At 42.3% G+C, this 23,471-nt stretch overlaps 1 protein-coding gene across 4 annotated transcripts in view; it reads right to left on the bottom strand.

Moving 5' to 3' along the window:
- Window positions 1–1,856: 1,856 nt before the first annotated feature.
- Window positions 1,857–23,471, bottom strand: part of LOC106580677 (NADPH--cytochrome P450 reductase) — a 45,972-nt gene continuing 24,357 nt past the window's right edge. For all 4 annotated transcript variants that reach the window (XM_014161992.2, XM_014161993.2, XM_014161991.2 and 1 more), the window contains 14 exons: window positions 22,325–22,373; window positions 8,657–8,785; window positions 8,046–8,195; window positions 7,355–7,479; window positions 6,966–7,055; window positions 6,747–6,845; window positions 6,376–6,492; window positions 6,086–6,204; window positions 5,553–5,734; window positions 4,964–5,113; window positions 4,144–4,411; window positions 3,798–3,943; window positions 3,224–3,309; window positions 1,857–3,068 (listed from right to left, as the gene is read on the bottom strand). In XM_014161992.2, coding sequence (XP_014017467.2) covers window positions 2,924–3,068; window positions 3,224–3,309; window positions 3,798–3,943; window positions 4,144–4,411; window positions 4,964–5,113; window positions 5,553–5,734; window positions 6,086–6,204; window positions 6,376–6,492; window positions 6,747–6,845; window positions 6,966–7,055; window positions 7,355–7,479; window positions 8,046–8,195; window positions 8,657–8,785; window positions 22,325–22,373 — 1,855 coding nt within the window. In that variant the 3' untranslated portion in view covers window positions 1,857–2,923. The remainder of the gene's footprint in view (window positions 3,069–3,223; window positions 3,310–3,797; window positions 3,944–4,143; window positions 4,412–4,963; window positions 5,114–5,552; window positions 5,735–6,085; window positions 6,205–6,375; window positions 6,493–6,746; window positions 6,846–6,965; window positions 7,056–7,354; window positions 7,480–8,045; window positions 8,196–8,656; window positions 8,786–22,324; window positions 22,374–23,471) is intronic.

Raw genomic sequence — 23,471 nt, 5'->3', positions numbered from 1 at the left:
AACAACCAAAAATAAATGAGTTTAGCTTTCTTTAAAGGGTAGTTCACTCATTTTTCATGTGGCCATATTTTCACTCTTTCTGTGCTTGTAGTTTATACCCAAACAGCGTTTTTTAAATATTTTGTTTTGAGGTTTTTTTTTGAGAGAAAATTGGTTGTCTCATTTTGAGTCCAAAATAACTCATATTACATCCAAATCTCATGTCTCTGCACGCCGTTATTTTTTTCCCCACTGTGCCACACATCCATGTTTGAATTATGCTGTTAACAAAAATATGGATTTATGGGACAGTAGAACATTCTTTCCAAAAAATTGTGCAGAGACATTATCCAGAATGATTTCTGATGTAATATGAGTTGATTTGGAGTGGTTTATAGCATCCTTAGACTAACTTTCATAATGCATTGTAGTCTATGGGAAGTGATGACTAACAAAACAAAATATTAAAAAACTGGGAGATCAACAACAAACACAAAAAGAGTAACAATAGAGACTAGTTGTGACCAGTTATTATGCCTGTTCATCTCTGGTGAAGGGTAGAGAGCAGCCACGTAGGCCCTCCATCCATCAAACATACTTTAATCCATCTGGTCTTCTTGCATCCATCCATTTAATAATTGAAAATAACAATACCATTTAATTTTCTAAAATTTGATCAGATTAACAGGACATGAATAAACTTGACTATTTATTCAATATTTTTTATTCATTTTAAAAAGACATGCCAAGTTACACTCATTCAGTTGAGACACGTATTACTTTATAAAATGGAATGTGGACAAAAAAGTAACAGGAATGGAATGAATGTCTTCACAGAACATGGTTTCTCGCCAATATTTTTAAAATGTCAGTGAAGTGAACAAATGATGCCAAATTTAAATGGGAGACAGTTGAAAAGAGGTGGTAGAAAGTAAATCTCGACATGTTTGAGCAGCGTCCGTCACATTTAACATCCATACATAAGTGTTATATATCATCCAGTACTTACACTGATTAGTGTGCAATAGTACAAAGAATATAAAATAAAAAGTTGACACTCAAAGCCAACTAGCTGTAGAAATCTACATTCTCAGGGTACAGTGCTAGGTTTGCATGATAAAAAAACATGTCAATTGGAATGCTTGCTACTAAGTATTGTACGTGTTCAGTTTTTGTTTTTGTTTCATCCTAAACTGGATAATGCCGAGTATTTAGGTAGAGATATGCATATTATTTACTCATCCCCCCTTCCAGGCTTACTTGTTTTTTTCTATGTCAACCATTTGCATTGCCATCCATTTTGTCACCAAAGCCCCATATACTACCCACCACTGCGACCTGTATGCTCTCGTTGGCTGGCCACTACATATTCGTCGCCAAACCCACTGGCACCAGGTCATCTATAAGTCTTTGTAAAGCCCACCTTATCTCAGCTCACTGGTCACCATAGCAGTACCCACCCCTAGCACGTGCTTCAGCAGGTATATTTCACTGGTCATCCCCAAAGTCAACACTTCCTTTGGCTGCCTTTCCTTCCAGTTCTCTAATGCCAATGACTGGAACGAATTGCAAAAATCACTGAAGCTGATCTCCCTTTCTAACTTTAAACATCAGCTGTCAGCGCAGCTTACCGATCACTGTACCTGTACACAGCCAATCTGTAAATAGCACACCCAACTATCTCATCCCCATATTATTACTTACCCTCTTGCTCTTTTGCACCCCAGTATCTCTACTTGCACATCATCATCTGCACATCTATCACTCCAGTGTTAATGATAAATTGTACTTGTAATTATTTCACCTCTATGGCCTATTTATTGCCTTACCTCCCTACTCTTCTACATTTGCACACACTGTACATAGATTTTTCTATTGTGTTATTGACTGTACGTTTATGTGTAACTGTGTTGTTTTTGTCGCACTGCTTTGCTTTATCTTGGCCAGGTGGCAGTTGTAAATGAGAACTTGTGCTCAATTGGCCTACCTGGTTAAATAAAGGTAAAATTATTATTATTATTTTTTAAATTGCATCATGTATATACATACTATAGGGAACCCAAAAATCATTTTCATTGATATATTTAAAAAGGCAGTCTTGTGGAAAATAAAAGCTAATCATTTCTCCTCAATAGAGGGATTTTGACTACTTAATTACAACATGATACTATTTTCATGCCTTGCTAAGCGTTACTGTGATTGATTAGAAATGTACAGTAACATCCTCATTGCATAAAAGGCTATATATCCCTTATCCAAATGCAAAAGCTAAACCAACACTAATATATTCAGTTACTGATTTCGTAGACAAAAAGATCTCACTTTTTATTTCACAAATCAAAAATATTTATAATGTATTCTGAATACACTTTTAATACCCAGATTAGGTCAACTTCCTAAAGAAAATACTTGCACTGTATGAGTTTTGTATTTAAGCCCACCCCCCCACTTTGCACCGTACAATTATGTACACCTACAATATATTATCTCACTCACGAAGTCGACAAATGTGATACTACATTTGCCACTGCCAAACCGATGGCCGACTGACATAAAATATCAAATCAGAATGGAGGATAACCGACCGTTATTGTGGTGCGTGAGTGCTTGGGTTGCTCCATGGAAATAAAACAACCAGAGATGACGGCAGCGATATCCTTCCCCAGTGGTCACAAATCCTGGTCCCGGAGAGCTACAGGGTGTGTAGGCTTTTATTCCAGCACGGCACAAACACACCCATCTGAACTAATCAAGATCATGATGATAAGCCAATCAATAGAATCAGACGTTTTAGTGCTAGGCGGAAACAAAAGCCGGCACACCCGGTAGCTCTCCAGTACCAGGGTTGGTGACCCATTATAACCATTACTGACACAAACTGGCACAAATAACAATGCAAGTTTAAAAACGAACAAACATAGGATGTGGTTGGATCCTAGGGGTTTTAGCTCCAGACGTCCTGCGAGTACCGTCCCTTGGTCATCAGTTTCTTGATGTAGTCGGTGGCCTGAGTGCGTGTCATGCCGCCCAGCTCCTCTGCTATCTCATAGAAAGCTGTCTGCACATCCCTGGCCATGTTCCGCGCATCCCTAAAAACAGAAGCATTTCTCTATAAGACATTTGTCTTTTAACCCTTGTTTGTGGATTTTGTGAATTCAGGAGTGCTTTCAAGAAATATGTCAATTCAATTTCAATCGACTTTATCGCCAAGGGGCAAATGTTACCGGAGAGGATCCTTCCTTACCCGCAGATGTATATGTGTGCGTTGTCTGTGTGGATCTGCCTCCACAGGTCCTCCTTGTTGGTCCTCAGGAGATGCTGCACGTACACCTGGAGAGAAGGTGAGAGGAAAGAGAGATCTATCATACCATCCTCTTGAGCTTCCAGTCTCCTTGAAACAAAAAACTGATCTTGCAAAGAAATGTGTTCCTCTTTCCTTATGAGATGAGGCAGCACAAACTCAATCCCTCAGGTCTCCTCTGAGGGCTAGCCTAGGACTGTATGGAGTATGTGTTGACCCTCCCCACTAATAGTACATCTAATGGTACAGAATCAGACAGGTATAGATAACAGGTCTATACTACCAACAACCGTGATCGGCAACACTCAAGAACGCTATGGAAATAGGAGTACAATTTTGTCTTGGTGTCCCCAACTGCAGGGTGTGTAGGCTCAGATAACAATATGGCTGTATGGTGGTCTATGACTATATAGGAAATAAATATGTCATATTCTAGCTACCAGAAAAGTATTGTTCACCATTTTAAATAAATCTTTTTTAACGTCCTCGTGCTGAATAACTAATAAAACAAGTATACCTTTTGCTCCTGGTCCCGAGAGAAAGCCACGTTGAGCTTCGTGATGACACCCGTCTTCTCAGCCTCCTCCAACTCCTCCTGGTACAGATAGTCCTCGTTCTTGTGCCTGCAGCCAAAGTACAAGACCGTCTCTCCCACCTCCTTGCCTACAGGAAAAAGCAGACCAATTGGCTTACTTGTATCCATACAAGACAGTTAAGGTGCTTTATTTTAGTCAATGTCACACAGAACATGACAACTCATAAAGAAAGACTATGCAGCATAACAAAACAATCAGGAAATCGACACATACACAAACATTTCCATGCATCTATGCCTAGCTTCCATTACGGTGTCTACCATGTACCTTGCTCTTTGAGCCACCCTCGCTCCTGGATGAAGCCCATGAAGGGAGCGATGCCGGTCCCAGGACCGACCATGATGACTGGGTTGCTGGCCTTGAAGGGCAGGCGGAACTGAGACTTGCGGATGTACATGGGGACCGTGGACTTGTGGCCGTTGTCCGCAACCAGTTTGTTCTTCAGCCAGGTGGTGGCCACTCCCTTGGTGAGGCGCCCCGTTTTAGTCGTGTACTCCACCAGCACAGCACAGATGTGGATGCTATTGGGGTGGACCTACAAAGAGAAGGCATCATTAACCACTCTTTTTAGAACACACTATTGACCAACAATGGACGCTTAAAGGTCCAATGCAGCTGTTCTCAATTAAAATAAAACAAAAATAGCTTCTTAGCAAAGAGCAATATGTCAAACAATAATTTTTCTAGGACTGTCTGGAAGTGGTTTGAGTGGGGAGGGGAAAACTGAAAATGTGCTGTTATTGGCAGAGAGTTTGGGAATTTATTGGGCTATTAACGAACTTACCGGATGGTGATGTCACTATGGAATGCCAAAACTCCCTCCCACAAAACAGGCCAAAATTTCAGGCTCTCTTTTCAAACAGCTCTTACACTAAAAGGGAATTATCATAATTTTCCCACTTTCAAAGTATTATTCCAACCTCAGTGTGGAACTATATATATAAAACACAGGATAATACATTTTTGGACTGCAGTGGGCCTTTAATAAAACTTGGACGTTTGACATTATCTGAATATATATATAAGTTTTTTCTGTTGCAAAACGTTTTGCTACAGTGCATGGATACACCCCTGTTTATAGGCTCACTTTGGAGGAGGAGGCAATGGAGTAGTAGCGGGCCTGCAGGCGAGGCATGAGCTCACACAAGTGGTCGATGGGAGGCCGCAAGGATGGCAGATCCTCCAGGATGGCCAGGATGTTCCTGTTGTCTTCCAGCACAAAACTCTGGTACAGAGCCTAGTGGAGAACCACAACAACAACACTCAGCTGGGATAACATGGAGTAGATAGAAGTTGCCATTAACCACTGATCTGTAGTCAGGAATCTGAGATACATGAGGGTCAGATATATTTACTATCCTCCTAAATTGGTTAAGGTTGGAGTTAAAATGATCCTAGATCTATGTTTAGCGGAAACCTTTCACATGGTGTTATAGGCTTATCAAGGTTGGGGTCAATTTCATTTAAATTCAGTCAGGAAGTACATTTAAATTCTAATTCCAATTTTTCTCAATGCTTTCTCAAGTTTGCTTCCTGAATTGACATTGAATTGACCCCAACTCTGACGCTTAAGCGTACTTTCCCACTACCAATAACCCATCTTGTGTATGTGGAGGTAATCTTGACTACTTTGATTCAAATAGGAGTAGAGTTAACACGGTGTCAGAGCCACACACCTTGCCCTCGGGAGCAGACGAGGCCATCTTGCGCATGTTCTCCTGGTCCTTGGGGTCGGTGGCGTACTGGGCCAGCTCGTACAGGACGTTGGTGCGAGGCGGATGGATGATGTCCAAGTAGTGGGTCAGAGCCGTACGGTAGGTGGTGGGGCAAGGGAACGGGTGCTTCTTATTGGACTCCTCTGATAAACGGCATCAGATAACATCACATTAACATTGGTTATACATTAAGGACAGTTTCCCAGACACAGATTAAGCCTAATCTTGAACTAAAAAGTAATCTCAATTAAGCTTTTAATTTTTAGTCCAGGACTAGGCTTAATCTGGGTAAGGCAAACCAACCCTAAGACTTAGAGTAATAAGACAGTTGGTGAATACACAAATCCTTCTGCTTCAAAAAAAAAAAGTAAATACACTGAGAGTAACATTTCAAAAGATGTCCAAACAGAATGTGTGTGTTTAAGGATCTTCAAAGGACATTGAGAGATATTCGGAGGACTGAGTCAAGGTGTTGCGTCAGGTCAGTGCCGTACCATCAAGGTTATTGAGAGAAATAACCATATCAAGGTCCACGCCAAGGATCTGTCCCAGCTTGTTCACGATTGCTGCGTCATTGGTGGGATATACGGCAACGTGGTCTCCCGACTCATATCTACAAAGACAGAATGACAAAGGGTTTTCAAGTAATCTTTCCACTATGTGAAAAGGCATTTCATCCAAGAAGTGTAGCCTATTCCTTTTAAGGAAATACTGTCTGGGAGGTAGAGATAGATTGGTAACTATACAGAGACAAAGTTACGTCTCTCTTGGCTCTCTCTCTTACCTAATCTTGGAGCCTGTAATGTCGACTTCAAGGTGCATGAGATGCCTGTTGCCTGCTTTGTTGAGCTTGCGGTTAACAATGACTGGAGCCAGGAAGGGGTTTTTTGAATCAAAAGGCCTGGGGGAAAAGGATCAACAGAATTTCAAACCGGTGAACTGTGCACATCAGCATGCAGAGACAACATAAGGTAAATCATAGAGGTGAAAGTCGATGGATGAAGCAGTGTTGCACTTTAGCATTCCAACAAGGAAATCCCCTTTAGCTCCACTAGGGGGCAGTAATACTCGTTTTGAGTGAGAAATCTATAAAACATCAAACTCTGTAGCAGATATTGTAATGATAAGTGAAGAGGATGGGGTAAAACAACTCACGGCTTCTGGGTCTCAAAGCTCTTCAGACGGCCCAACTCTCCTGTGTACACCTTGTTCATGTTGATGTCATTGTGCTCCTTGAGCTCGTACTGACGAATGCTAATGTAGAGCGAGAGGGCCTACAGTTAATCTGCAAATCACTCCTTCCATACTCTTTGTGTGTGTGAATTGTGGAGGGACATTTTTCATGTGAAAAAGACAATAAATTGGGCTAAGTACCTGGAGTCCTCTCCTGAAGCCTCCACTCCAAAGTGCTCGCACATGGCTGGCCAGAACTGCTCCCTCCATGTCACAAAGTCCTCCTCCAGGCTGAACAATGAAAAGAAGCAGAAAACACCCTCTTATGTTGATCTCGACATCAGGGGTCTGAAAACATCGGTCACACTTTGATTTGGGAGTGATCCAAGGTTATGTACCAATTATTTCTCCTTCCTCACAAAGTGTGCACTCGTTCACTTCCCTTCACTGATTTGAAAGGAAATTGCTGGTATAAGAAATATGGTGGAAACTAATTCAATGCCTTTAGATTTGTGGGAAGTAGCAAACAAGTGCACTCTTCAGGAGAAAGGAGATATTGGGACGCACCCCTCCAACGCAGCCTCACTCACTTGCCGTCGTCGTCTCCCATGCCCAGGTCGAAGACCCTCTTGGCTCCCAGCTCCTCCAGCCTCTTGTCCACATACGCACCCATGGCATTGTAGTGTTCATATGTCTTGTTACCCAACGCAAACACCTGCAGGGAGAGACATGTCAACATCAGTTCAACATATTCAATATAAGATAGTATCCTATATACACAATATTTAAACACGCACACAAGACACACAGAGACATGCACACACACTGAACGCAAGCTCCTGCTGCTAGTACATTGTGAAAGTTTATAATCTTTCACTCAGTGTAATTAATGCTGTCTTTCTAGTCTAGGACAGAAAGAAAATGGCAGGGAGTGAAAGGAGCCCAAGTGATCATTCAGAGTGCTCGGCCAGATTCACTTAAGTCAGAAGTTAAATTCTTCACCCCACTGAGGGCAGGACCGTTGGATCCAGGATGGCACGCATGTCGGCTATGGCTGAAGCCAGAATTCAACCATACACATAAAGCCTATTTTTTTGCATGTTGTCATTACTCATCTCGGTCTCACACTAAAGTTCATCGATGTGAAATACACATTTGAAAGTGAACGCTTGGCAAATGTATGTGAATGGAGCCAATATACGTTTTTCTCGGGCAAACTCTGTCCCTGATTATGAATGACGGGGAGGAGAAAGAGAGCGAGAGAGACAAAGAGATACTCACTGTGTAGTTGACTCCATTCAGTTCCAGGTCACTCTCCTGCAGCCAGTCATAGAAGTCCTGGGCATTGTCCGTGGGGTCTCCCTCTCCGTAAGTGGCCATGCAGAAGATGGCCAGGGAGTTGTCAATCTCAGCCAGACGGGACAGCTCACACTGTGAATTAAAAGATGCCAGGACATTATAGAGATTTGCTATTACACATGCTGTATGCCATTCAGGGCACGAGTAGCTTTTCAATTTTACAGAACAGGTCCTTGGCTCAAGAGACTAATACTGATCTGTGCTATAAAGCCTGTGTGAAAAGCAAACAAACCATGACTGAAGAGAATCCTGGACCAGTGAGCAGCGGGTCCAAGACCCAGGACTAGAGTACCAGGTTATTGTGACACGGCAACACGAGTCGCACGGTACTTTTTGCCCGTTGTAAACAAGCTAGCTTACTAACGTCAGGTAGAATACAAAAAAAATCGCACCCTGAAGCGGTTATTATCAGGTCTTGTGAAAATAAATGTTTTGTATAATTCTGGAAACTGGAACCAGGGTACCGAATTTCAACGCCCTAAGATTGTTCCTTTGAACCATATAAACCCTGATATAGAAATGTTGTTAGTTACCATGTCGTATTCCTCGGGGTCGGCAGCCATACCCTTCATACCGTAGCGCTGGGCGTCTTTGGACAGCCGGTTGGCAAACTCCTCGCCCGTGCCTGTCTGAGAGCCGTAGAATACCACAATGTTCCTACCCTGGAGAGGGAAATAGCTGCAACAGTTGGAATCTTTTACTGACCACATGACCTGGCGGCCAGGAAAAAAACTCCAGGCCATAGTTATAACCAAATCCCAACCCACCCTGCTGCCATTCAACTTTTTGCTGTCCAATAACGAGGTAAAATATTACATTATACAAGTTAGAGCATTATGTTCTGTGATAGAATAAATACACTAGGAATAGCTTCCTAATATTGAGTGGCACCCCCTTTTGCCCTCAGGACAAACTCAATTCGTCGTAGCATGGACTCTACAAGGTGTCGAAAGCTTTCCACAGGGATTCTGGCCCATGTTGACAAACCGGTGCGCCTGGCACTTACTACAATACCCCATTCAAAGGCACCAAAATCTTTTGTCTTGCCCATTCACCCTGTGAATGGCACCAATACATCATCCATGTCTCAATAGAGTACCACAGTATGAGTCATAATACCCATAAAAACAGTGGTCAAACAGGGAAATAGTTATTCCACCATTCATTTTTCTCACTGGAGATATTAGAAACACATACAATACGGGTTTAGTGAAGGCTTACTCTGGCGTGACGTTTTGATAACCATGTAAATCTCTCTAGGACAAGCTGACTTGTCCTAGAGAGACTTGGAAGTCTTCTGACTAGCTTGGAAAGACAGTACCGTGCAGTATCGAAGAGCCCTCACTGCTGCTCGATCATCCTATTTTTCCAACTTAATTGAGGAAAATAAGAACAATCCGAAATTTCTTTTTGATACTGTCGCAAAGCTAACTAAAAAGCAGCCTTCGCAAATGGAGGATGGCTTTCACTTCAGCAGTAATACATTTATGAACTTCTTTGAGGAAAAGATCATGATCATTAGAAAGCAAATTACAGACTCCTCTTTAAATCTGGGTATTCCTCCAAAGCTCCATTGTCCTGAGTCTACACAACTCTGCCAGGACCTAGGATCAAGGGAGATACTAAAGTGTTTTAGTACTATACCTCTTGACACAATGATGAAAATAATCATGGCCTCCAAACCCTCAAGCTGCATACTGGACCCTATTCCAACTAAACTACTGAAAGAGCTTCTTCCTGTGCTTGGCCCTCCTATGTTGAACATAATAAACGGCTCTCTATCCACCGGATGTGTACCAAGCTCACTAAAAGTGGCAGTAATAAAGCCTCTCTTGAAAAAGCCGAATCTTGACCCAGAAATTATAAAAAACTATCGGCCTATATCGAATCTTCCATTCCTCTCAAAAATTTTAGAAAAAGTTGTTGCACAGCAACTCACTGCCTTCCTGAAGACAAACAATGTATACGAAACGCTTCAGTCTGGTTTTAGACCCCATCATAGCACTGAGACTGCACTTGTGAAGGTGGTAAATGACCTTTTAATGACATCAGACCGAGGCTCTGCATCTGTCCTCGTGCTCCTAGATCTTAGTGCCGCTTTTGATACCATCGATCACCACATTCTTTTGGAGAGATTGGAAACCCAAATTGCTCTATATGGACAAGTTCTGGCCTGGTTTAGATCTTATCTGTCAGAAAGATATCAGTTTGTCTCTGTGAATGGTTTGTCCTCTGACAAATCAATTGTAAATTTCGGTGTTCCTCAAGGTTCCGTTTTAGGACCACTATTGTTTTCACTATATATTTTACCTCTTGGGGATGTCATTCGAAAACATAATGTTAAATTTCACTGCTATGCGGACGACACACAGCTGTACATTTCAATGAAACATGGTGAAGCCCCAAAATTGCCCTCGCTAGAAGCCTGTGTTTCAGACATAAAGAAGTGGATGGCTGCAAACTTTCTACTTTTAAACTCAGACAAAACAGAGATGCTTGTTCTAGGTCCCAAGAAACAAAGAGATCTTCTGTTGAATCTGACAATTAATCTGGATGGTTGTACAGTCGTCTCAAATAAAACTGTGAAGGACCTCGGCGTTACTCTGGACCCTGATCTCTCTTTTGAAGAACATATCAAGACTGTTTCAAGGACAGCTTTTTTCCATCTACGTAACATTGCAAAAATCAGAAACTTTCTGTCCAAAAATGACGCAGAAAAATTAATCCATGCTTTTGTTACTTCTAGGCTGGACTACTGCAATGCTCTACTTTCCGGCTACCCGGATAAAGCACTAAATAAACTTCAGTTAGTGCTAAATACGGCTGCTAGAATCCTGACTAGAACCAAAAAATTTGATCATATTACTCCAGTGCTAGCATCCCTACACTGGCTTCCTGTTAAGGCAAGGGCTGATTTCAAGGTTTTACTGCTAACCTACAAAGCATTACATGGGCTTGCTCCTACCTATCTTTCCGATTTGGTCCTGCCGTACATACCTACACGTACGCTACGGTCACAAGACGCAGGCCTCCTAATTGTCCCTAGAATTTCTAAGCAAACGGCTGGAGGTAGGGCTTTCTCCTATAGAGCTCCATTTTTATGGAATGCTCTGCCTACCAATGTGAGAGACGCAGACTCAGTCTCAACCTTTAAGTCTTTACTGAAGACTTATCTCTTCAGTAGGTCCTATGATTAAGTATAGTCTGGCCCAGGAGTGTGAAGGTGAACGGAAAGGCTGGAGCAACGAACCGCCCTTGCTGTCTCTGCCTTGCCGGTTCCCCTCTTTCCACTGGGATTCTCTGCCTCTAACCCTTTTACAGGGGCTGAGTCACTGGCTTACTGGTGTTCTTCCATGCCGTCCATGGGAGGGGTGCGTCACTTGAGTGGGTTGAGTCACTGACGTGGTCTTCCTGTCTGGGTTGGCGCCCCCCCCTTGGGTTGTGCCTTGGCGGAGATCGTTGTGGGCTATACTCGGCCTTGTCTTAGGACGGTAAGTTGGTGGTTGGAGACATCCCTCTAGTGGTGTGGGGGCTGTGCTTTGGCAAAGTGGGTGGGGTTATATCCTGCCTGTTTGGCCCTGTCCGGGGTATCATCGGATGGGGCCACAGTGTCTTCTGATCCCTCCTGTCTCAGCCTCCAGTATTTATGCTGCAGTAGTTTATGTGTCGGGGGGCTAGGGTCAGTCTGTTACATCTGGAGTATTTCTCTTGTCTTATCCGGTGTCCTGTGTGAATTTAAATATGCTCTTTCTAATTCTCTCTCTCTCTCTTTCTGTCTTTCTCTCAAGAGGACCTGAGCCCTAGGACCATGCCTCAGGACTACCTGGTATGATGACTCCTTGCTGTCCCCAGTCCACCTGGCCGTGCTGCTGCTCCAGTTTCAACTGTTCTGCCTGCGGCTATGGAACCCTGACCTGTTCACCGGACGTGCTTGTTGCACCCTCGACAACTACTATGATTATTATTATTTGACCATGCTGGTCATTTATGAACATTTTAACATCTTGACCATGTTTTGGTATAATATCCACCCTGCACAGCCAGAAGAGGACTGGCCACCCCTCATAGCCTGGTTCCTCTCTAGGTTTCTTCCTAGGTTTTTGGCCTTTCTATGGAGTTTTTCCTAGGGAGTTTTTCCTAGCCACCGTGCTTCTTTCACATGCTTTGCTTGCTGTTTGGGGTTTTAGGCTGGGTTTCTGTACAGCACTTTGAGATATCAGCTGATGTACGAAGGGCTATATAAATAAATTTGATTTGATTTGACTTATCAATATATTCACCTCCCAAAAATGAAACGCTAATCAGCTGCTAATGTGGCTATCATAAAAAACTACAAATGCCACGATCTGAACGAGACTGCCGAATCGATTCAAAGGTAAGAATCTCTGGGTTAGCTAAAATGTACTGTTTGTATTTATTAAGGATCCCCATTAGCTGCAAAATAAGGCAGTTTATACAATTTCAAAAAAATTACAATCCATTCACAGATTTCACAACACTGTGTGCCCTCAGGCCCCTACTCCACCACTACCACATACAGTTGAAGTCAGAAGTTTACATACACTTAGGTTGGAGTCATTAAAACTTGTTTTTCAACCACTGCACAAATGTCTTGTTAACAAACTATTGTTTTGGCAAGTCGGTTAGGACATCTACTATGTGCATGACACAAGTAATTTTTCCAACAATCGTTTACCGACAGATTATTTCACTTATAATTCACTGTATCACAATTCCAGTGGGTCTACATACACTAAGTTGACTGTGCAGTTAAACAGCTTGGAAAATTCCAGAAAATGATGTCCTGGCTTTAAAAGCTTCTGATAGGCTAATTGACATAATTTGAGTCAATTGGAGGTGTACCTGTGTATGTATTTCAAGGCCTACCTTCAAACTCAGTGCCTCTTTGATTGACATCATGGGAAAATCAAAATAAATCAGCCAAGACCTCCACAAGTCTGGTTCATCCTTGGGAGCAATTTCCAAACGCCTGAAGGTACCACGTTCATCTGTACAAACAATAGTACGCAAGTATAAACACCATGGGACCACGCAGCCGTCATACCGCTCAGGAAGAAGACGCGTTCTGTCTCCTAGAGATGAACGTACTTTGGTGCGAAAAGTGCAAATCAATCAAAGAACAACAGCAAAAGGACCCTGTGAAGATGCTGGAGGAAACAGGTACAAAAGTATCTATATCCACAGTAAAACGAGTCCTATATTGACATAACCTGAAAGGCCGTTCAGCAAGGAAGAAGCCACTGCTCCAAAACAGCCATAAAAAAAGCCAGACTACGGTTTGCAACTGCACATGGGGACAAAGATCATACTTTTTGGAGAAATGTCCTCTGGTCTGATGAAACAAAAATATAACTTTTTGGCCATAATGACCATCGTTATGTTTGGAGGAAAAAGGGGGAGGCTTGCAAGCCGAAGAACACCATCCCAACCGTGAAGCACGGGGGTGGCAGCATCATGTTGTGGGGGTGTTTTGCTGCAAGAGGGACTGGTGCACGTCACAAAATAGATGGCATCATGAGGCAGGAAAATTATTTGGATATATTGAAGCAACATCTCAAGACATCAGTCAGGAAGTTACGGCTTGGTCGCAAATGGGTCTTCCAAATGGACAATGACCCCAAGCATACTTCCAAAGTTGTGGCAAAATGGCTTAAGGACAACAAAGTCAAGGTGTTGGAGTGGCCATCACAAAGCCCTGACCTCAATCCTATAGAAAATGTGTGGGCAGAACTGAAAAGGCGTGTGTGAGCAAGGAGGCCTACAAACCTGACTCAGTTACACCAGCCCTGTCAGGAGGAATGGGCCAAAATTCACCCAACTTATTGTGGGAAGGTTGTGGAAGACTACCCAAGTTGTTTAACTTAAGTTAAACAATTTAAAGGCAATGCTACCAAATATTAATTGAGTGTATGTAAACTTCTGACCCACTGGGAATGTGATGAAAGAAATAAAAGCTGAAATAAATCATTCCCTCTACTATTATTCTGACATTTCACATTCTTAAAATAAAGAAATTATCCTAACTGACCCAAGACAGGGATTTTTATTAGGATTAAATGTCAGGAATTGTGAAAAACTGAGTTTAAATGTATTTGGCTAAGGTGTATGTAAACTTCTGATTTCGACTGTATCTACAGTACAAAACCCATGTGTACGTGTGTGTATAATGCATATGTTATCGTGTGTGTGTGTGTTTGCATGTGTCTGTGCCTATGTTTGTGTTGCTTCACAGTCCCCGCTCTTCCATAAGGTGTATTTTTATCGGGGTTTAAAAAAAATTTTTTACTGCTTGCGTCAGTTACTTGATGTGGAATCGAGTTCCATGTAGTCATGGCTCTATGTAGTACTGTGAACCTCCCATAGTCTGTTCTGGACTTGGGGACTGTGAAGAGACCTCTTGTGGCATGTCTTATGGGGTATGCATGGGTATCTGAGCTGTGCGCCAGTAGTTCAAACTAGGGTTGCAAATTTTGGGAAATATTCAGGAGGTGGAAACTTTCTGTGGAAATTAACAGGAATATATGGGAATTAACAGGAATATATGGGAATTATTATTAATACCATTTAAATGTAGATGTTTTTGCATTGGATATATTTACCATATCATATGGAGACAGAAACATAAACCTTTTACCTTATCATAAGTAGACATAATTGCAAATTATTAAATCCTTCCAATATACATTTTTAAAAAACTATTTAGTTACGAATTGAACTTTAATTAAATGGAGTTGACTCTTCACATGGGATGATTTCACTGAACAACAAAAGAAAGGGAATATTGAATGATCCCCAATGATCCATCGCATCTCCCAAAAACATTTTCAACATACATCTGTAAAATAGTAGTCTAGAAACTAAAGCTTGGTTGTCTTCCTCTCAGGCTTTCATGTCTTCTCCCTGGACCTCCTCAATGTTCACCTCTTGAACATCAAACTCTGAAGCCTCATCTTCACTGTCACTTTCCAACCTTGTTGAGGATGGCTCATTGTCAGGCTCAAAAAGCAAGAAATTTGCCAGAATGGCCACCAATTTTTCAACCCTTGTATTGGTCAGCCTGTTGCGTGCTTTGGCATGTGTGTTCCCAAACAAGGACCATTTGCGCTCTGCGGCGGCTGATGATGTTGGGATTTGGAGGATGATGGAGGCAACAGTGGAAAGAGCCTCAGATCCACAAAGTCCCTTCCACCAGGTGGCTGATGAGATATGTTGGCACGACTGCCATATTGCATCTCCATCACAAAGCCCTTGCTTGGAAGTATGCTTTGCCAGACTGCCAAGAACCTTGCCCTCATCCAGGCCAAGGTGGCGAGACACGGTAGTGATGACACCATCGGCCCTGTTGATCTCTGCACCAGACAGTAAGTATGCTCTTGCAAGCATACTTGGGGTCCAACATGTACTCTGCGGTGTGTATGGGCTTCAGGCAGAAGTCTTCATGCTTTTTGATGCATTTCAGAACCGCAGTTTCCTCTGCTTGGAGCAACAGTGGGCAGGGCAGTACGGATTTCTTCTCTTACATCTGCAAGCAGAGTCTGAACATCAGACAGGATGGCATTGTCTCCCTCAATCCAAGCAATGGCTACTGCTATAGGTTTCAGTAGTTTCAGGCCGCTTACCACTCTCCCAAAATACATCATTAAGAAGGATCCTCTTGATGGGGATGTACGTATCGGCAGATTGTGATATGGCCATTTCTTGGAAAGACTCCTTTCCCCTCCAGGAGACTGTCAAACATGATGACAACACCACGCCAATGGGTGTTGCTGGGCAGCTTCAATGTGGTGCTATTATTCTTCTCACTTTGCTTGGTGAGGTAGATCGCTGCAATAACTTGATGACCCTTCACATAATTAACCATTTCCATGGCTCTCTTGTAGAGTGTATCCATTATTTTCAGTGCCATGATGTCCTTGAGGAGCAGATGCAATGCATGAGCAGCACTGCCAATGGGTGTGATGTGAGGGGAGGACTCCTCCACTTTAGACCAAGCAGCCTTCATGTTCGCAGAACTGTCTGTCACCAGTGCAAATACCTTCTGTGGTCCAAGGTCATTGATGACTGCCTTCAGCTCATCTGCAATGTAGAGACCAGTGTGTCTGCTGTCCCTTGTGTCTGTGCTCTTGTAGAATACTGGCTTAGGGGTGGAGATGATGTAGTTAATTATTCCTTGCCCACCTACATTCGACCACCCATCAGAGATGATTGCAATACAGTCTGTTTTCTCTATGATTTGCTTGACCTTCACTTGAACTCTGTTGAACTCTGCATCCAGTGAATGAGTAGATAAAGCATGTCTGGTTGGAGGGGTGTATGCTGGGTGAAGAACATTCAGAAATCTCTCCCAATACACATTGCCTGTGAGCATCAGAGGTGAACAAGTTGCACACACAGCTCGAGCAAGACATTCATCAGATCTCTCTGACTATGTTCCTCCATCGAGTCAAAAAAACTTCTGATTCCAGTAGGACCATGAGCTGTTGCTATCGATAAGGTGTCTGATTCATCATTTTCACCTTGAATAGAAGAAGAGGGACTCTTGTCAGAGGTTGCTTGTTGTGAGCACTGAGGGAACTTTATGCACTTGGCCAGATGATCCTGCATCTTTGTTGCATTCTTCACATATGATTTGGCACAGTATTGTCAAATGTACACAGCTTTTCCTTCTACATTAGCTGCAGTGAAATGTCTCCAGACATCAGATAGTGCCCATAGCATTTTCCTGTAAAGATTAAAACATAATGAGTAAAAAAATAAATATATACAATTCCATGTACAGATAAATAGTTAAGCAGTTAGATTAAACAAATCCTTTGTAAGATAAATGTTTTATAATGAAACATATATGGAAACAGGTGAATTAGCACTCCTCAGTTAGCAGGCTCAAGCAAGCTAAAACCCGCATGGCAGCAAAAACTAACTAGCAGAAACTGTTAACAAGTTAGACATAATTTAAACACACTTTGAGGTAGGCTACTATTTACTAGTTAACAAAAAATAATGTATGTCATATAAAATATATTCACCCCACCCAGTATTGTAATCAAAACTCAAGAGCTTGAGAATCAGCTGTACATGTGATGGAAGAGTGCACTGCACATGTGATGGAAGAATGCACTGTGCATGGCGAGGGTTGCAATTCCATTGAATTGGGGATAGTTTAACCAAAATATGCCACAAGACCTAGAATTGCCTTGTGTGTATCCCACAAAAAAGGTTCACTGTTATAAGCTAACTTTTTTGTTGAATTTAAGCAAAATTCCCAAAATTCCAGGGCTTAACATCCCATGGAAAATTTCCAGGAAAGTTTCCAACCCTTTGCAACCCTAGTTCAAACAGACAGCTCTGTGCATTGAACATGTCAATACCTCTCATAAATACATGTAGTGATGAAGTCAATCTCTCCTCCACTGTGAACCAGGAGAGATTGACATGCATATTATTAATATTAGCTCTCTGTGTAAATCCAAGGGCCAGCTGTGCTGCCCTGTTCTGAGCCAATTGCAATTTTCCTAAGTCCCTTTTTGTGGCACCTGACCACATGACGGAACAGTAGTCCAGGTGCGACAAAACTTGGGCCTGTAGGACCTGCCTTGTTGATAGTGCTGTTAAGAAGGTAGAGCAGCGCTTTATTATGGACTTACTTCTCCCCATCTTAGTTACTGTTGTATCAATATGTTTTGACCATGACAGTTTACAATCCAGGGTTACTTCAAGCAGTTTAGTCACCTCAAGTTGCTCAATTTCCACATTATTTATTACAAGATTTAGTTGAGGTTTAGGGTTTAGTGAATGATTAGTCCCAAATACAATGCGTTTAGTTTTAGAAATATTTAAGGCTAACTTATTCCTTGCCACCCACTCTGAAACTAACTGCAGCTCTTTGTTGAGTGTTGCAGTCATTTCAGTCGTTGTAGTAGCTGACGTATAGTGTTGAGTTTTTTGTATATATAGACACACACTTTACTCAAAGCCAGTGACATGTCATTAGTAAAGATTGAAAAAAGTAATGGGCCTAGACAGCTGCCTTGGGGAATTCCTGCTTCTACCTGGATTAGGCTGGATAGGCTTCCATTAAAGAACACCCTCTGCGTTCAGTTAGACAGGTAACTCTTTATCCATAATACAGCAGGGGGTGTAAAGTCATAACACTTACATTTTTCCAGCTGCAGACTATGATTGATAATTTCAAAAACCACACTGAAGTCGAACAAAACAGCCCCCCCAATCTTTTTATCATCAATTTCTCTCAACCAATCAGTGGACGAGTATGAAGCGAGGGCCAACCAACGATAGCATACAGGTCGCAATGGTGGGTAGTATATGGGGCTTTGGTGACAAAACGGATGGCACTGTGATAGACTGCATCCAGTTTGTTGAGTAGAGTGTTTGAGGCTATTTTATAGATGACATCACTGAAGTCGAGGATCGGTAAGATGGTCAGTTTTACGAGGGTATGTTTGGCAGCATGAGTGAAGGATGCTTTGTTGCGAAATAGGAAGCCGATTCTAGATTTAATTTTGGATTGGAGATGCTTAATGTGAGTCTGGAAGGAGAGTTTACAGTCTAACCAGACACCTGGGTATTTGTTGTTGTCCACGTATTCTAAGTCAGAGCCGTCCAGAGTAGTGATGCTGGACGGGCGAGCAGGTGCGGGCAGTGATCGATTGAATAGAATGCATTTAGTTTTACTTGCGTTTAAGAGCAGTTGGAGGCCACGGAAGGAGAGTTGTATGGCATTGAAGCTCGTCTGGAGGTTAGTTAACACAGTGTCCAAAGAGGGGCCAGAAGTATACAGAATGATGTCGTCTGCGTAGAGGTGGATCAGAGAATCACCAGCAGCAAGAGCAACATCATTGATGTATACGGAGAAGAGTCGGCCCGAGAATTGAACCCTGTGGCACCCCCATAGAGACTGCCAGAGGTCCGGACAACAGGCCCTCCGATTTGACACACTGCACTCTATCTGAGAAGTAGTTGGTAAACCAGGCGAGGCAATCATTTGAGAAACCAAGGCTGTCGAGTCTGCCAATAAGAATGTGGTGATTGACAGAGTCGAAAGCCTTGGCCAGGTCGATGAATACGGCTGCACAGTAATGTCTCTTATCGATGGTGGTTATGTCGTCGTTTAGGACCTTGAGCGTGGCTGAGGTGCACCCACGACCAGCTCGGAAACCAGATTGCATAGCGGAGAAGGTACGGTGGGATTCGAAATGGTCGGTAATCTGTTTGTTAACTTGGCTTTCAAAGACCTTAGAAAGACAGAGTAGGATAGATATAGGTCTGTAGCAGTTTGGGTCTAGAGTGTCACCCCCTTTAAAGAGGGGATGACCGCGGCAGCTTTCCAATCTTTGGGAATCTCAGACGATACGAAAGAAAGGTTGAACAGGCTAGTAATAGGGGTTGCAACAATTTCGGCAGATCATTTTAGAAAGAGAGGGTCCAGATTGTCTAGCCCGGCTGATTTGTAGGGGTCCAGATTTTGCTGCTCTTTCAGAACATCAGCTATCTGGATTTGGGTGAAGGAGAAATGGTGGGGGCATTGGCAAGTTGCTGTGGGGGGTGCAGAGCTGTTGACCGGGGTAGGGGTAGCCAGGTGGAAAGCATGGCCAGCTGTAGAGAAATGCTTATTGAAATTCTCGATTATCGTAGATTTATCGGTGGTGACAGTTTTTCCTAGCCTCAGAGCAGTGGGCAGCTGGGAGGAGATGCTCTTATTCTCCATGGACTTTACAGTGTCCCAGAACTTTTTTTGAGTTAGTACTACAGGATGCATATTTCTGCTTGAAAAAGCTAGCCTTAGCTTTCCTAACTGCCTGTGTATATTTGAAAAGTTGCATATCACGGGGGCTATTCGATGCTAATGCAGAACGCCACAGGATGTTTTTGTGCTGGTCAAGGGCAGACAGGTCTGGAGTGAACCAAGGACTATATCTATTCCTAGTTCTAAATTCTTTGAATGGGGCATGCTTATTTAAGATGGTGAGGAAGGCACTTTTAAAGAATAGCCAGGCATCATCTACTGACGGGATGAGGTCAATGTCATTCCAGGATACCCCGGCCAGGTCGATTAGAAAGGCCTGCTCGTAGAAGTGTTTTAGGGAGCGTTTGACAGTGATGAGGGGTGGTCGTTTGGTCGCAGACCCATTACGGATGCAGGCAATGAGGCAGTGATCGCTGAGATCTTGATTGAAACAGCAGAGGTGTATTTGGAGGGCAAGTTAGTTAGGATGACATCTATGAGGGTGCCTGTGTTTACAGATTTGGGGTTGTACCTGGTAGGTTCATTGATCATTTGTGTGAGATTGAGGGCATCAAGCTTAGATTGTAGGATGGCCGGGGTGTTAAGCATGTTCCAGTTTAGGTCACCTAGTAGCATGAGCTCAGAAGATAGATGGGGGGCAATCAATTCACATATGGTATCGAGGGCACAGCTGGGGGCAGAGGGAGGTCTATAGCAAGCGGCAACAGTGAGAGACTTGGTTCTGGAAAGGTGAATTTTTAGAAGTAGAAGCTCGAATTGTTTGGGTACAGACTTGGATAGTAATACAGAACTCTGCAGGCTATCTTTGCAGTAGATTGCAACACCGCCCCCTTTGGCAGTTCTATCTTGGTGGAAAATGTTACAGTTAGCGATGGAGATTTCAGGGTATGTCATGCCTAAATTTGCTAATCTTGCCAATGAAAAAATAATTAAAGTAGTTATCAGTTGGTTTTGTGATGAATTATCCATCTGATTCAATGAATGATTGAGCTGAGTTTGACTTTTTCCCCCAAAATGTAATGTAAGGTTCACCAAAGCTTTTTACTATCATTCTTTATGTCATTTCTTAGTTTCATAGTGTAGTTGTTACTTCTTTTTATTCAGTTTAGTGACATGATTTCTCAATTTGCAATATGTTTGCCAATCGGTTGTGCAGCCAGACTTCATTTGCCATTCCTTTTGCCTCATCTCTCTCAACCATACAATTTTTCAATTCCTCATCAATCCACAGGGGTTTAACAGTTTTTACAGTAATTTTCTTAAATGGGTGCATGCTTATTAGTAACTGGAATAAGCAATTGTGTCAAATACAGTGTCTGTTTGCGCCTCATTACACACCACAGACCAACAAACATTCTTTACATCAACAACATAAGAATCGCTACAAAACTTATTGTTTGACCTCATACACTATATTAGGCCCAGCCTTTGGAACTTTGGTGTTCCTAGATATGGCTACTATAATGTGATCACTATATCCGATGGATCTGGATACTGCTTTCAAGCTATTTTCTGCAGCATTAGTAAAGATGTGATGAATACATGCTGATGATTTCATTCCTGTGCAGGAATTTGATGCTAATTAGCATTTTCGAACCTGAGAGTAAATTGAACCGAATATATTGATAAAAATCACCTTGTCCGAGAGAGATTTACATGGTTATCAAAACGTCACCAAGCACAACCCTCATTTTAAGTGTTTCTAAAATCCCCTATGGAAAAACTATTGGTTTTATGGCTTTCACACCTCCATTGTTGGGCTCAAGGCTTAAAAATCCTTCTTTAACCCGTCTCCTCCCCTTCCTCTACAATGATTGAAGTGGATTTAACAAGTGACATCAATAAGGGATCATAGCTTTCTATGTCATGGAAAGAGCAGGTCTTCTTTATGTTTTGTATACTCAGTGTATTTCACCATTCATGGTTCCCTTGATAAATCATTAGACAGTGAGTAACAGAGACAAGACTAAATGATGGCGTAAGATACCATCATTATTTTATCTTCTGATATCTGGGGACTTTGCAGCCAAATCTCACTTGCTTACTCAAGCCTATATACATTTCTCAAGATCAGCTAGTAACGTTACTGCGCAGACCTAGGTTCAAATGCAATTTGAAATCTTTCAAATACATTTAGCATTTGCTCTTTTCTGCCTGGATTGCCAGATGGCCAGGGTTTTCACCTTTTCGAAAATTCTATTGACTCTATTGTACCAGAAAAGCTCAATCCAGTCCAGAACATATTTCAAATGATTTCAAATAGCATTTGAACCCAGGTCTGGACTGAGGAGTCTGGAGGATCCACTGCAATCTGTCAAGCTGTCCTCTACCTAAGAACCATTATGTAAAGCCAGTCTAGTAGCTAGACCATTATCCTTCCCACCCCCAATATACCGGAAAATAGAAAAACACTAACTGTTTTCTTCATCTTCTCAATAAAACTAGTCTCTCGAGTAGAAGGTGCTCTGAAAGAAAAAGAAGACACATGTTATGTACTTTCAAAGTCTATTGAGAAAATCATACACTGAAAAATCATTCTTTCACCACTATATGCTGGGACATAAAACACTGCAAATCAATGATGCTTTTCACAAACAAGAAAAGCACACATGCCTGGTACAGGGACGATCACTTTTCACACTAATAGTTTCACACTATGCACATTAATAGGAATGTTACAAGCATGTCATTGGAGGACCTTCACACTTTCCTATAGCCTGGTTGCCAGATCGGTTTGTGTTTCAGCCAACATTGCTTGGCATGACAGTGAACACCACAACAGAGGAGTTGGCTAAAAGATTGCCAGGCTATCTTGTTTAAGAACCTATTCTCACTATGAGAGACTGCCAAGCAAGTGAGAAAATACCCTTGGCTAGACCTTTTACTGCAATGTAAACTTGTTAACTTGTCACATCTTCGACCGCTGCTTCCGGAGGTAGCGCATGTCACTGGCCCGATTGTCTGACCTTCATGTCTTAAAGTAATGATGGACTGTCGTTTCTCTTTGCTTATTTCAGCTGTTCTTGCCATAATATGGATGGTCCACAAATGAACTTTAAACAAGGCACACCTGTTAATTTAAATGCATTCCAGGTGACTACCTCATGAAGCTGGTTGAGAGAATGCCAAGAGTGTGCAAAGCTGTCATCAAGGCAAAGGGTGGCTACTTTGAAGAATCTCAAATATATTTTGATTTAACACTTTGTTTACATGATTCCATGTGTTTTTTCATAGTCTATGTCATCTATTATTCTACAATGTAGAAAATAGTAAAAATATAGAAAAACCCTGGAATGAGTAGGTGTGTCCAAACTTTTGACTGGTACTGTATTTAAAAAAGTGAGACTATCACATTTTGTACCATATGCCACAGTCTAAATGGAGACTGTACTTCCTGATTTGGCCTTGTTTTTGATTTGGTTCATTAAGAAATGCAATGCAATGCAATGCCATGACGGAATTGAGTTGGTCTCGTGTGTGTGTGTGTGTGTTCGCAGGTGGGAAGCTTCAGCTGGTATGCAACTGTGACAAAATTGGTTTAACTTTGGATAGCCTAGCCGGGG

The sequence above is a fragment of the Salmo salar genome, chromosome ssa20 (genome assembly GCF_905237065.1).
Source record: "Salmo salar chromosome ssa20, Ssal_v3.1, whole genome shotgun sequence".
In the NCBI taxonomy this organism is placed as follows: domain Eukaryota; kingdom Metazoa; phylum Chordata; class Actinopteri; order Salmoniformes; family Salmonidae; genus Salmo; species Salmo salar.
Note: the sequence above shows the minus strand (reverse complement) of the source record. Positions and strands in the feature narration are given on the sequence as shown.